The 16,282-nt window shown below is 38.4% G+C and overlaps 1 protein-coding gene across 1 annotated transcript in view; it reads left to right on the forward strand.

The window, feature by feature from the left end:
- The window catches only part of UNC80 (unc-80 homolog, NALCN activator), a 140,888-nt gene that overhangs the window by 43,338 nt on the left and 81,268 nt on the right, over nucleotides 1-16,282 (forward strand). The window contains exons 23-26 of the mRNA XM_018565464.1: nucleotides 2,318-2,530; nucleotides 2,921-3,056; nucleotides 13,293-13,426; nucleotides 15,949-16,114. Coding sequence (XP_018420966.1) covers nucleotides 2,318-2,530; nucleotides 2,921-3,056; nucleotides 13,293-13,426; nucleotides 15,949-16,114 — 649 coding nt within the window. The remainder of the gene's footprint in view (nucleotides 1-2,317; nucleotides 2,531-2,920; nucleotides 3,057-13,292; nucleotides 13,427-15,948; nucleotides 16,115-16,282) is intronic.

Genomic DNA, 16,282 nt, shown 5'->3' on the forward strand with positions numbered 1-16,282 from the left:
AGCATTGGTCCCTTTGTCTGACTATGCTGACAGCTGTCCTACTGCCTGTCCTTATTTTAGGCATCTTTTATGTTAAGTTCCATGACATGTTTTATCATAGTTGACACTGTCAGTTGCTAAACAGAGAGTTACTATTGTTTGCTTTTGATTATCATCATTGATTGTAGCAATCTGTGGTTATTTTCAGCTTTCCATCGTCTGGTTCATTCCTCTCCATTTGTGATTTGTGTCTGTGTCCTGTGATTCCATATCTATCCATTCTCTCCTCATAGCTTCATATTTTTCTTGTCTCTTCAGCAGATGCCAGGTAAGATAAATATAATGGATAATTAGAGGAGCTGTAAGCTATTTAATATGTATGTGAGTGCTACATACTATATCGTAAATATACTATTTTGCAGGAATGACCTGAATATAATTCACTCAAAATCTATACATGTCTTATATAACACGTCAGGTGTTTTAAAGCTGATGAATATTTAAATGTTAGCACTCTTTGAAAGTATCTTTGTATGAGTAAGAAAATACCACATTTGTACTGCTGTGTTCTCACATTATCAGTTAATCTAAAATCTAAAACTGATTTTTTAGTATTAGAGAGATATTAGCAAATTACTTCACTCACCAGCCTTTTTTTTTATTTCTTAAAGGCCTTATCTTCTCTAGTGTCTAACTACAGTATATTCCCCAACCTTGCAGTTCAGCAGCTCTTCATCAAAGGCTAATTTTATTAATTCTGCTGCTTTCTTTGTACTGTTCAAATATAAATAATCCAGCAGTATTTTAATAATTATGACAGCCCATGGGCAAAGAAGGGATCTGAAGCAAACAGAACTTTTTGGTGGTGACCCAAAGATATTACAGAACAGTATGGTGGTTGGCGCTGAGATTTGTGCCCCGTGTACGGTGTGACCCCAAATTGTAACTTGATCCTCAGGTTCATCCTAATGCTTAACTCTCTTCTTTATCAACCACTCAAATCTAACCCAAACCCTAGATCAACCTTTTTAGACATTTTGAGGCCAGAGGAACCCTTGAAATAGTTTTTATGTCTCAGGGAAACCTTGCTACAGCCAATAGGATTATAACATGTAACCAGTAAGGTGTAGAAAGTTTTATATAAAAAAACAAAGATCTTGTCACACCCAGGGTGGTCAGTGGAAAATTCCCCCTCTTACATGTGTTGTCAGTATAGACAGGAGATAAATCTACCAATGGTCAAATGTCAAGGAGCCCTCACTGAAAGTACCCTAGGGCTCCACAGAACCTTGGTTGAGAAAAGATGCCCTCAATTAACCATTAATACTTAACCAACTAGCTAAAATTGAAACTGTTAACTAACCCTGAAAGGTCCGGTAGAAGCGACTTGCGACCGCGACGCGCGACATGGAGTTAAGACAGCTCCATTGAATAGCATTGGCCCGGCGACTTCTCGCGATATCGCGCGGCAAAAATGCGCGATATCGCGGCGGAAATCGCGCGATAAGTCGCTACATGTGAACGGGGCCTGAAACCTATCTCTAAACACGAAATGTATCACTAACACTTAACTCTTAACCTCACTCTTACTCTAAAAAGTTACCCTTAACATCTTAGGCCCCATTCACACTGAGCGACATGAAAATCGCGCGACTTTGAGCGATATTGCGCAACGAGCGATATTGAGCGACGTGTCGCACGACATCACGCGACATCTTCCTATTGGGCTGTATGCAATCAGGAGCAATATTGCTCTAAAAAAGGGTCATGTAGGAGCGACAAGCTACCAGCGACGAGCTACAAGCGATATTGAGCGATATTGAGCGACGAGATGTGAACAGCTCCATTGAAATGTATTGGTGAAGCTACATAGAGCGATATCGCGCGGAAATATGAGCGATATCGCTGCAAAAATCGCTCAATGTGAACGGGGCCTTACTGTCACCCTAAAAGTTAGTGTAACACTGTAACTTCAAACTTACTCTAATGTTACCCTTGAACCCCTGACCCTAGTCCAACCCCTCAGCTTAGCCCTTGACCTCTTAAATCTTTAAGTAATTCTTCTTTGGCAAAAACATCAGGCTAGTCAGGACCAAATGTCAAATTACATAGTAGAGAGGCCTATACTGTTTACAGGGATGCAATTTTTGGAGAAGTTAATGTAAAGGTCCTACGTTTGGCTTACTTACATTTAAGCATTAAAGGTTCATAAAGCATAATGGACTATATGAAAAAGAGAATTCTTCTCTTTTAAAAAAGTTCAAATTCCACAACCTTTCCACTATTCACAGATATTTCTAACACATTTTCCCACTCTTTTTCTCTCTCTCTATGGTAGGAGGCTCCTGTGGTGGCCAGAGCTGCTCTCTTCCTGGAGTGTGCACGTTTTGTGCATCGATGTAATCGTGGAAATTGGCCAGAATGGATGAAAGGACATCATGTTAACATTGCCAAAAAGGGCCTTTCTCGTGGTCGATCCCCTATAGTGGGAAACAAACGCAATCAGAAGCTGCAATGGAATGCAGCCAAGCTCTTCTACCAGTGGGGAGATGTAAGTTGACTTCATAGTTGGACCCTAGTTGTCTTTTTTCATTCTCAGTGATTCGGAAAACAGACTCCTAAAGTAGGCATAATAGTAGTCATTTTACACATTTACAATGATGGAATTCATAAGCTGATCAATGAGCTTAGAAATGGAATATGAGAGTTAAATTACGCATTTGTTTCATGCGATGGTGAAGTAGAAAGGGCAATCCATACTATGTTTTCTCTTCTATTTCAGAGCCCAAAAGTGTAAATTATACCATTGTGGCAGTCGATAAATGTTATTTATTTTTAGTCAAAAAATGACAGTGCAGTTAAGGCAGAAAGTGAAAGTGTTTTCGAAATAGTAGGCTTCAGGTCTTCAATTACTACATACATAATGTTAATGTTATTTCAGGTAATAGGTGCCCGTCTCAATGAGGTTTGTCACAGCGAAAGTGAAAGTCCATCCAATCTGATAGGTCTTATCTATGATGAAGAAACCAAGAGAAGGCTGAGGAAAGAGGATGAGGAAGAAGACTTTTTAGATGACAGTAAGGAGAATACCTTTACTACAAGAAACCCTGCTTGTAAGGAACTCTGCTTTAGGAGCACTCTATTTCTTTTTTTTTCTCTTGATAATTCTTGCTTGGATATTTTAGACATGTTTATCACCTGTTCCTTGTTTCTCATATCAGATCGGCCAACAGTGTTTTTTATACCAAGTCAGGAAGTTTAAAGGATAACACTCATCCTTTAAACGTCATATTGTCCCTAGTCCTGACCTTGTGTAAAGAGCCTGCTATGGCTGGATCGTCCTGAGTGACCAAGATGCAGGTGGCAATCCTACACAGAGGCTGTATGCACAGAACTCTTTGCACGTGCCTTTGGTAGACAGAGTAATAGAGGCCCCCAAAGTTTTTTCTTGGATATTAGACTGAGGTAAAGTTTTCTAAACTCTCTTATCTATCTATGCTGATCTTCAAGTATACTATGGTGAAAACTAGAAATTGTTGGGTTTTTCACATTTCATAACAACAGTAACAAGAAAATAAAATTATCATGGCCTCAAAATTGGCAAAACATATGTTTTAAGTTTGTCTATACTAGCTGAGATCAATTTTTATGTCATTATCTAAATCACAATAATAGGACATAATATAGAAAATTACGAAATATATTTTACAGCTTACCCAACAATCTCTAGACTCAAGAAAATTAGCATTGGTTTTAAAGATGACTATGCCCAGTAATTCTATTGGAGAACTACATAGCATTGCTCTATGATGTTTCTGTGATCTTTATTTCTTTAGCCGAAATGGAATAAAGATTACAATGTAAATTATTCATAGCTTCTGCATCCCCTAACCTAAAGTGCAGCATCTGTTTGTGTCCAGATGGGTCTATACCATGTGCCTTATTGCTCTGTGGAAAATACTATGTTATACGTCTTTAAGGCTCTTTCTGTGCAGTCTGTCTCCATATATTTCCAAGGCATTATGTTCTAAATTATCTACACTGAAATTGAATCATGTCCTAGTCAGCTCGTTTTCCACCAAAAAACAAAACCGCAAATGTAAACAAAAAGTTAAAAATGACATATGAATGAAAATTATATTGTTATATTGCCCAACGTTACTTCAGTTTAATTGCCTTACTACTAAAGCACATATCTGAATAATGCCTTGGCCATATGTGTGCAAACTCTAATTCTTCTAACTAGAAAATGCCTGAATGTTAAACATTTTCTAGTTGGCAGTGATTTGTTGATAAAATTAATATACAGCTTTTGCAGTGTTAAAACCTAAGGGTTGTGCTTACTTTAACTGGCAACTAACCTATGAAACTAAAGACAACAGATTGAATTATAAAGTCAATGTGTATGAACCAGATGTTTTTCATATTTGTACATTCAATTGCACTTTTATACCAATTGAAGAATTTGGGTATTACTGCTTAAGAGTTAAAAAATATAAACAAAATATTTGCAGGGCAATATAGAGAGTCTTTTTCTAATTTGAAATAATTTCATTTAATTTGAAATCATTTCATTTTTTTTGCAATTGAAACTGTCAAAGTCAGATAAGAAAATTAATAAGAGGAAGGTTTGAAAAACAATTTACTAGTATAAAAATATATAATACGTTGCAAAGGGTGATTCACATTTTGAGTTCATACTTTATTCTGTAAATACTTTAGAGACCTGAATATGGCATGAAAAATAAAAAGAAACAATAATAATTAGAGCAGTTAGTCGCATTTAACGAGAATGTTCTGTAATGTCAAAAGACATTTCATTGCTTATCCAAGGATGAGTAGCAAAATGTACTTGGTTTTGATTTACTAAAGGCTAAATGGTGTGGTGAAAATTAATTTTGCAAAGAATACACAGTCACGTGCAAGGAAAATGAAAACCAGTATTTTTGCATGCACATGATTGGGTAATGGAAGTCAGCAGAGCGTCACCTTATTCACTAAACTTAGGGAAAATTCCCTTGCAAAGTGAAAATGGCCATGCAAAGTGAACAGCCTTCTTACCTTTGGTAAATTATTCCCTTTGTGTCTACATAGTAAACCAAACCTATACATTGCAAATATAACAATAATATACATGTATATATGGATCAGCCAACAAACTCACAATGTCTCTTATGACAGTTACTTCACCTAGCAGAGGAACACCAATCACAAGTGGGTTCCTTGTTTAGGGCAACATAGGAGGAATGGGGAACTGTATGCAGCAGCCCAAACAGAAATAATACCAATTAAACAAGATTTATAACTTATATAATTCCTTTGTTCCTCTATATTGAAGTTGTTGTATACTTCCCCATTAACAAAAGAAGGCCATCTCAACAGAGTGTCATCTAATATCTATGGGCCATTTGCTAGTAAAATGTAGGTGTTTTTTTTTGTTTTAAATAATAGGGAAGGATTATTTTTTGCTGTGTACCATTTGGGAGATGTCTCTTCACTTCTGTTCTTGATTTGCAACTGGAAATAGGAAGAAATCTATCCAAAGCAAACTCTACAAGAATAATCTTGTAGAGTTGTCATAGAAACAAGGGACTCCATTGGAGGATTTTATATCGTTTTGTGCTCTAATGAAAACTCAAAATGTTGGGCTTTCCACTTACTTTCTGTCTCAGTGACAATGGTCACTAGGTCAAATAAATGGTGGCTTTAAACACACATTAAATGTGTTATTCCTTAATGGACCAAACCGCAGGAAGTATGTAGCCAGTAGACCATGCAGTGCATATTTCAAAAGTGAACAATTTACATTTCACAACTAAGTAGCATTCACCTTTCCTGAAGGCTAGGGCTACACAGGCAGATATATGTCTTTGCTACTCAGAGACTTAAAGCTGAGCTCCAGGAATATTTAAACACAGTTTATTCAAGGGATGGATGGTTGAAAAATTCAATTTAGGCCCTTTTATATACAGCTAGCATAAGCAACTGAATCTCTTTGCAGACTGGGAGAGGGAGGGCCAACACTCTAAGACAGGGGTCTCAAACTCAATTCCCTCGAGGGCCACTCGACAAATTTTTTTCTCCCACGGGGGCTGCTCGCCAAATTTCATACTTTAAAATAGAATTTAACTATATGCGATATGGTACTATAGACCCTAATACACACACTACAAGGCCCCATTCATATCTGTAGGTTTAGGTGCAATTAGGGATTCCTGCGTCAGAAACTTGCGTTTTCCTGCAGCAGGAATCCGTAATCTGGCGTATACAAGCAGACGTTGTCACCCATTCATGTTAATGATCAGGTGACAGGAGTTGCATGTAAACTCCTGCACACCTCATGTAATGATATGTGATATTATTACATGCGGTTAGAAAACACTCTCCCTGGATGCACAATCATTGTGTCCAGGGAGGGTGATTGATTCCTAACCGAATGGAAACGCAAGTTCCTGATGCAGGGATCCCTAATTGCACCTAAGATACAGGTGTGAATGGAGCCTAATACACTTATACCCCCCCACGATCCCTGGTGATCTAGTGGCGATTAGTAAGGTCTGCTGCAGATCTTACTAATTAACCCTTTCTGCCTGCGTTCAGCGAAGACTCCGGCCGAAAGGATCCAAGTGCCGGCACAGAAGCAGCTATGCGGTCTGCAGCTGACAGAGATGCAGATCGTGTAGCTGCTCCCGCAAGTCTGATACGCGGTCCGTTACCGCGTACCAGACTTGTGAGCTGGCTGCGGGCCACATTGTACTGGTTTGGCCCGCGGGCCGGTACTTTGAGACCACTGTTCTAAGACATGCTTTCAGAAAAGAAGAGGGTAGATGGATGGGAGAATGGAGGGATGACCTTTTCAGTGTACTGCTGGGCCTTTATTGTCCATTCACAATTTGATGTCAGTTCTGGACAAGGCTTTATGGCTAACTGTAGAGATACAGCAGAGATTTCCAGTATCTGGCTAAGTTGTCTGGCCGGAATGCCTGCATGACAAGACTGGCTGAACAGAATTTCAAATCATTTGACAAGTATAATAGATAACAGTTAGGTATTTCAGCTCTGTATTTAAGCTGTGTGCCTGAAGCTCAGATTTAACCACTTGCTGCCCATCACCTCATTTGATATACAGTCATCTATGTTGCTTTAGGTTTATTTTGAGTTACAGTTCTCATATCTCTTTACATTTAGAACAACCCAAACATCTGGATCATGCATGTAGACCTAAAAAAGACTGTAGCACATCTCGGTGACAAAACTATGCAATTCTGTTCAAGTTAAAGTGACCATTATATGCTGGTTATGTTGTCCATTTAATTGCTTTTTATGTTTTTTACTCATATGTATGTGGGACTATTTGTAATGTCAGATGTGCAACCAGATCTAAAAAATGAAAACATAAGCTATACTCATTTTAAAAAAAGTGTCATTTAATATTTATTTTTTTAATCAATATTTTGCATTGTATTTTGCACAATATGCATTTTATATAATTATATAATTAGATATTATTTGGACTTTTGAATATGGGCAACCTGATGAATAAATCATCTTGCCTAGCTTTATACTCTGGTTGCATCTTTCTGAATGATTAACATTGCTTTCTTTTTCTAGCTATAGTATACTGCATGCATCTTACATGCTGATTACTATATGGTCTTTGCATGCACCTTATTGAAACATGTTGAGAATTCTGCCTATTTTAATAGATCCTTATTAGTAAAATAATATTATTTAACGCCATATTGCAGAATAGTAGGATACCACAATACAGTACAGAACAGAAGGATATTACAATATACTCAAATTGTGGTTCTTTTAATGTTTACAAGGACCGATGTAGAGAAGGTTGGCAAAGCATTTAGGCACTTTGCATTTTTTAGGCCATTGTATCTAACTTCTGAACAATAGCTATAGGAGAGCCCAGGACTAGATATAGAGTGGAATATAAGATTTTATTGTTGTCTCTGTCCCTTTTGGAAAAATGTACCTCTCCTATTTTCTTGCTGACATCAGTACAGGTAGGGAGGGGAACTCCTCCAAATGATAATACCAAATCAATAACTCCAGCTCTTAATTTTAATGTTGTCTCTGACCCTTTTGGAGAGATTTATCTCTACTATTCTCTTGCTGAAATCAGTACAGGTAGGGATGGGAACTCCTACAAATGAAGATATAAAATCAATAACTCCAGCTCTGTTTAGTAGAGTTTAGAAGGGTGACAACCTCTGTTCAGAAGCAAAATGTTCCCCAGCACACTTACCAGCTAGCCTGCAAAATAGATTACACTGTCTTACTTTTAGGGTTAAAAAAAGAGGTTAGTTGCACAACTTTTGCAAAATATGTGGAAGCCACACTCAATGCACCTCTGTGTAGTGTGGTCCTAACTCTAATCTATGAGAGCCTCCATCTTGGAGCATATACTGTATATATAGAAAATGATGAATTGGGTGCAGGTTCACAAGGAGGTAGCCCATTCCTCCTTAAAGGCACAGGGATACACCAGAAACCACGCACATCACAACGGTAGCTGAAGCCCCCGTGTGTCCCCATACCAAATCCAACTAGCAATACAAATGGCAAATGACTAGCTTTAGAGTAAGGTGCACATGGAAGGGCTTTACACAATACAAACGCAAAAGGTTTCCCAGCACATTTACCGGCTAGCCTTCAAAAAAGTTACACTGTCTAGCATTTAGGGTTCAAAACAGAGGTTTTAGTTGCACATCTTTTGCAAAATATGTGGAAGCCACACTTCTTCATCAGCTCACTTCCGGTCCTGGTAACAGCTTTTTGTTTTACGTTGTGACAGGCAAAAAAATCTGGTAGAAGTATTAGGCTTTACCCAAATATGCAGAGCATAGAACTGTGACCCAACACATGCAGGTAGCAGGTATTCAGCAGCTTTTCAATAAAAGCATTCAAAGGAGTAAAGGGTATCTTACACATATTACTTATTTTCTCACATTTTACTGAAAGACACACCTTTAATAAAATAGGCTTAATTCACAAAGCTAACACACCAGGATAAGGTATTTATTTAAAAATAAAGTGACAGTTATTTTCAGCTGAGTCCAATGAGATTTGAGCATTACAGTCTCTGGGCTAAAATAAAGATCTTTATTCTTCTGTTAAAGCTTTGTGAACTGAGCTATATGTGTTTTTGCAATCCAACCAGTGAATCCATACAGAATCCCAACACAGTACAGACCAAAAACTGATGTCACCGTTTATATTTTTTAAGTCTTTTGCTGATTGTAGAGCATGCGCTACAATATATCTATAAAATAGTAATTGTACTGTAAGAAGCTTTAAAAACAGGTGTTATCTCTGGGGGGCACACAGATGAGGGTGGGATAATGGAGACTAACACTGCATCACTCCCAGTTAGGATCTGTCCAGTTTGGCAGCAACCTTATAAACGTAACATCTAGTTACATGTTCTTGGTCAAGGCTGTCATACATTTATACACTACAGATAAAAAGTTTTGGAAACCCAAGTTGTTGGCCCCACTAAACAGATTGCAGGCATCATTTGCCAGCATAGATTTGAACATGGAACCTATCACAATGCTGTGGGCAACAGTCTCATATGCTCTTTGTTTATAGGTGGTTCTGTAAATGGAGAATTTCAAGAGCATTATAGCCCGTACTCATATACAAAGCCAAAACAACATGTGGTGCCCAGCATGTTAACAAAATGGTATATCCACAAACTCACAAAGGCCTCATCCTACGAAATGTGGATTTCTGAACTTTGATTTAAGAATCAACCATAGGACAATGTTTTCATTAAGACTGTGTCTTACAAACACAATCTATTTAAATGTATGTAAGGCAGTTTCTCAACATGTTTTAACAGGACATATCTGACAGACTGTTCAATTATGGATCCTTATGAGCATCAAAATATTTACATTTGAGAAAAAATGAATATTAAATACCCATAATTGCGCAGATATTGTCTTGATTCACACTGAATAATGTAAATATATTTGTAAATGTTCAATGTCCGCAATGCCATACTCTCCCTTCATTATTTGGTATCTATTCTAGTTTCGCTCCTTGACTTTATTTATTTTATTCTTTCAGGTTGGCTTTATTTCATCTCTTATTTCTCATACTTGCATCCTCTACATCTTTGCCTCCTCACAGTTTCACAATGAAAAACTGCACTCCGACACAAGTCCGATGTGCAGCTATAGCACAGAGGTCAACCCAGTGAACGACCCCTGTGAATCATAAAGCAGGAAAGCAGATGCTGATTTAATCCTCCTCGTGGCTGGAATTCTAAGATCATGCGGAGGCATTAAATCAAATCTGTGCATTTAATAGTTGATATCTAATATGAAGGTTAGGAAGGGTTGACAGAGCAGGCATTCAACCTGCCAGAGATCATTCATCATTCAGGTCATGTTCTACACTGTGTTTCTAAACTGTCTTTTCATAGTAAGTTTAAATACCAGTCACCAATTAATATCCTAAATCAGTTCCAGAAAGGGGCATTTAGAAGCTTTTCATCCAACACTTTCCTTTAGTCTCAGATAAGGTGGGGAAGAGCTCACGTATATGTCAATGATATTTAACTGTCTTTGTCCCCAAGGGAAAATTTCCTGTCATGTTACCATACAAGACGTTAGGAGAAACTGCCCCAGTGGGCACAGACCACAGTAAAAAACTGACAACTGGCAGAGGTTCTTACTCTCCCACACACTGCTGTGTCTCTGTTGGGGAGATCTCTCTCACATCCTGCTTGAGTGACTACATTGGATGTATCAAACAGTGAAAAAGAACTAACATGAGTTCTAACCTTTCCCTACTCAATCCATAACTAATAAAAGGGTTGGGCTGACCTTGGGCTTTACATTTTATATTAGATAAAGAAATTACAGATGCATTTAAATCAACATTTTGGTTTCTGCATTAGCACCACATTGGTATGGTCAATGGGGAATACTGGTATATCAGTGTTGAACAGACAAAAATACCTTACACAACCAGAAAATAATTTTTTGGCTCATGTACTTGGATGTTCTTGCCTCCTCAGGAGGTCACGTCAGCTTAACGGGTTGTTCACAAAGTCTGGATCATGTCCAGATCAAAATAGTTTGTTCCAGGACCAAAGAAGCATCCCAATGTATCAGGGACATGTGGTCAGGGGAGGCAGGTGAGGCAGAGCCTCACTAAGTATTATGGAGGAAAAAGCTGTCGGCTTCAAGTCTGAAGCTGATAGCTTTTTCTCCATTCAGACCATCTTGTAACAGGTTATACAGCAGGTAAAGCCTCCCCGCTGTGTAACTTGTCATGGAGCACTGCCTGTTAATTACTGGCGGTGCTGCATCCAGCTTTTGACAGCTAAGTTAGGTTACACAGCAGCGGGCTTCCCCACTGCTTGTGTAACCTAACTTAGTGAGGCAAGAGCTGCAACAGCCTCTACTCTATGTTAGATGCTTGAGCTCTGTGGGATGGTTTGGACCAATGGCAACGTGCCATTGGTCCAAGCTGGCCAATCAAAAAAAAGGAAAAAAACCCCACTGATGAAATTGATCTCGATGCCTCACCAGTGACGAGCAAGTGAGGGACAGGGAGGCGCCTCCCTATCTCCTCCCTCCCTCCACCACACATAGCTTGGTGACTGGGTTGGGGGTGGGGCTTTAGCTGGCTGGGGCTTCAGCTGGCTGGGGGTGGCGCTTCGGTGGACTGGGGCAGGGCAGGGTTCATGCACCTTTTTTGTGCGATGGGGGGAGTGCTGGGGGAATGCTTTCCCCAGCACGGAAGGTACCACACGTCACTGCATTGTATCCCTATGGTATTTCTGGGCTCTGATCACACCAGCGCAGTCCGTTCCAGACTAGACAAAAAAATACTGCTTATCTCATTTTTTCTGGTCCGGCACACACCGGAACACATCAAAAATGCATGCTTACCAACTGGACTGCACCTGAAAGCCCCTTTTAAGCTAAATAAAAATGCAGCAAAATGCGTCAAAAAAGGAATTCACTTTGTTTGCAGATCTGCTCCAGATCTGGTTCGGACATGGTGTGAACACAGCAGATGTACTTATTTCCGCTCCCAACTGAACTTTCAAGCCCTGAAATACTTAAGGTGAACCTTACTCAATTTTGTTTACCTTTAAAAGTAAAAGTGCTGCTTAAGATCATACACCACAAATACCTGCTATTATGTTTATAAGCCTGAAAACCTCTTCTGTGGCCCATTCTGATTTAACTTTAATACCTAACTTTTGCTGACTTCATGGCTCATTCCTGACAGCTGCCTATCTATTATGCTGTAATACTACTTTAATGTAATGGCATATCTGGATGGCAGTGGCCAGGACATTGGCAATGAAGTCCAGGTCCCAGTAACAAAGTCAAATTTATTCGAAGAGGCACACAGAAAATGCTTTTCTGGTTAATAAACATAATAGCACCAACTTGAGGTGTCTGCTCTAAGGCAAGACTTTTACTTTTAAAAGATTATAATTAAATTCAGGTTCAGTTTAATCCAGCCCATGCAGTCTATAGAAACGCTGCTTATAGGGTTAGCTGACCCTCCTTTGTACATGAGAACTAAGGTATGCTGCCAGATGCAACATAACACAGGTGTCTTGTCAACTTGTACTGCATGTTGTTCACCACTAAATATCAGAGAATGATGTTATGCCTACAGTGTTCATTGTTCACTGTACAGTAAACTGTGCTTGGCTTCACTACTGCAGTTTGTAGCTTCCCTTGTTCACTACAGGCACAACAAGATAAAGAACAAGATCCCTGAATAAGAATACTGAATATTCCTGCTGAGCACAATACAGTGCAAGAATAGCTAAGCACTGCTCACTGGGTTTTTGTATATACACGCCCTTCACCACATTAGTCTGTTGGACAGATGTCATACTTGTCTGGTTGAATGGAATATGCAGGAATATTGTTAATAGAATATATGAAGTACTGTATAATTGTGTGTATTTGGCCTCCTTATTTTTAAAACAAAAATTTTATTTTGATCTCCTTTTACTTTATTTGGGTAACATGTTTAGCAAACAATGTTAAGTCAGGTTAATTAAAATATATTTACAGTAAACCTTAGCAATCCATGAGAAAATGATGATAAAAAGCAATACATACATTTATTCTGACTGCAGTAAAAAGTTACAATATTTGGGACTGGTAACCTTGGATATGAAGCCTTATTATTGTTCTTCTTTCTGACCCACGATGACTGATCTCTGGTGTTGGATGTCTGGTTATGTCAGTCTCATTATGGTACATTTCTAAGCATCCACTGCTCCCCTTACCAAAAATATCAATTTATAGGTTCCGTAAACCCTACAAAGTGCGGCTGTCCTTTTGCTCTGAAGATGTCTGCATGTCAGCTGCTCCTGGAGATCACCACTTTCTTAAGGGAAACATTCCCATGCCTGCCCAGGCCTAGGACTGAGCCTCTTGTGGTATGTCAAATGCAACAATTATAATCTGATTTTGTTCATTAGTAGATCGTGAGAAATTCATCAAATACGTGTGTTAAGGTCTGGTTTACATCTGGCTTCCTGAAACCGCGCGTCAGCATGCGGTTGCGTGCCATAGTTGCCGCATGTCCCTGTTGATTTCAGCGGGATCATGTCCGCGTGGCAACCGTGGCAAAAAGGTTCATGCACCTTTTTTGTGCGATGAGCGACCTGGGTTTTTTTGTGGCCACGATTGTGCACAGATTGCTAGCAATTGGGATGCTATTAGAAATGAATGTCACCGCAATCGCGGTTTGTGTGTGTGTGCTATTCTGGGATCGTGCGGCAATCATTGTAACAGAATATTGTCACATATAAATAAGTATAGATAGTGTTTCATGTTGTGCATCCTAGGCATGCACAATGATTGTTGCTCACACTTTCTGCTGCAGTACTCAGGTGTGCATTTATAACTTCACACTGTATTCTGCGGCCATTTCATTAAATTCAGGTTTCAATGTGTAGGATTTGGTAAGTCGGAAGAAAGAACTCCATGATTAGAGGAGAGGCCAGTCACGTGACTTTAACAAGTCTCGTACTTTATAAACTTTTTTTTTTTTTCAGCGATGGTATTACTGCAGTAAGGCCAGAGCACTGCTTTCAAAATGGACCCTTCGTCGCACATTTACAGTTCTAGCTGTAATCATTCTTAAAAGCAATATACTTTCCTGAATGATTTTCTTAATACAGCCATTCGGCAAGGAAGCTAGAGTGTGTTCCTACAATTATGTACACACGGAAATGTTCTGAATGTCTGCATGAATGGCACCTAAAATGTAATCCTTTTCCTAAACCCTAGTACGTGTAGCAATTGAGCTGAATTACCTCCAGGTCTATTCTCTTAACTGTTGACCAATGGAGGCCCATTAGAAACCTTGCCAAACCCTTCCAGTAAGATTTCACCACTTATCTGGCAAAATCTGAAATCTCTTTTTATAATGCAACAAAACATTCAACATTCAACAAAATAATATTTTAAAAGAGCAGGTTAACAAAACTGTGATTTTTTTTTAATGCCAGAACAGGTCAGATCTAGTCCTTGTTAACTAGAATGCCTGACTCTAATTACCTTCTTTTTTGAAGAAGATATATCTTAGTGATCCACATAATATTTTCATCAATGATTATGACTGTTTAAACCATTTGGTAAATAAGATATAGCAATGTTAAATGTGCGTGTCTTTGGTGTTCTTTCTAAAACCACCTCTTTTTTATTATTAGAAGTAGTAGCAGCAATAGTACATATATGCAGAAATTCAGATAATTCGTAGGGTTTACATATTTTTTCTGTGCTGTATGCGCTGTATCTATTTGTAAAGTATAATCATTCATAATATGACATAACAAATATAGAACAATAGCAATTTTATTTTTATTGACAAGTTAGAACAAAAAAAAGCAACGAAGAAATAATGCAAAGACCGTTCTTAAGTAACTGAAACAACAATCCAGTTTTGGACCATTCAATGATAGTAACTAAAGGAAGGAACAGGGATCAGTAAAAGCCATATATAAAGGCAAACAGCCAAGTAGAGGATAAATATATATAAATGTATGTATATATGTGTGTGTGTGTGTGTGTGTGTGTGTGTGTGTGTCTGTGTGTATGTACAGTATATATACAGGTCTACCTGCAAAAGGCTTTTTACTTCTATTTAGCTAGTATTGTGATTTACATGCTACACTGCATACCATTTCATATTTCAGCTCTGCAGCTTCTTTGTTTATTTATTAAGCTACTTTGCTTATTGGAATATTGGAGTCAGCATCATCACACTGGCAATGTAATGTCCAATGAGCAGGTAGGTGACACAGGAAGCTTAAACGCCTAAATAGGAAATTGTGATATCAACTACCTCAGTATGCAGTGCAGCTGGGGTTTGTGAAACACAAGCCTGTATGAAACAGTTACAGTTTATTTGACAAAGAGTTTACATATATGTACTGTGTGTTCAGCTTTTTGCCTGAGTTCCTACTATGTAATACAGAAGCGCTTTCAGAAACCCCATTTGATGCAGTGCATTTCTAGGCAGAAATTCAATGTATCTTTTAGAAAAGTTAAAATGATCATTCAATGATTGTAATCAGAGGCAAAGACCTGTATTGCCTCTTGATATCAAAAGCTGTTTTCTGAACTCAGGATATTTATCAATGCTTCTGTTGTCTGACCATCAAAAAATGACAACCAAAATTCCTCCAGCATGTGGATTTTACATTTTCGTACACTTATTTCTGCAGTTCTGTCCTGGCATTGTGTGCAAAACTATAAACCTTCTTGTGTGATAGAACAAACTAGTGTATGTGTGCGAATGAAGGATCTCTGATTGGTTGGATTATTGTGCACAATGCCCCAAATAATATTTTAATATGTACCATTACTAGCCACAGCTTTGAAAAGAAAATATGCATTATATCTAGGCAAAGGCAGACTTGTGACACTTTTTTTATTTATGACCCTGCATAAGGATATGGAGACTTGTCGACTACGCCTGGATCCAGAGATGGACCGGCACAGGTATGAAAGGAAAATAAGTTTTGCTGGGATCCTTGATGAGAACGAAGATTCAAAAGACTCCCTGCACAGTAGCAGTCACACATTGAAGTCAGACACAGGATACGAGGAAAAGAAAGGTATGGGATATAAACAACCAAAATTATTTTCGTATAATTACATAATGTTTATTGGCTGTCAACAATGTCAATTAATTTCTTGTTTGTACATGGTACAATTTAAAGGAGGTCTTGCAAGTCCAACAAAGCAGGAAGAGACTTCAAAATATCCATAGTGTTGTTATGCAC

Source organism: Nanorana parkeri, unplaced genomic scaffold (genome assembly GCF_000935625.1).
Source record: "Nanorana parkeri isolate BGI_ZX_2015 unplaced genomic scaffold, ASM93562v1 scaffold849, whole genome shotgun sequence".
Taxonomy (NCBI): Eukaryota; Metazoa; Chordata; class Amphibia; order Anura; family Dicroglossidae; genus Nanorana; species Nanorana parkeri.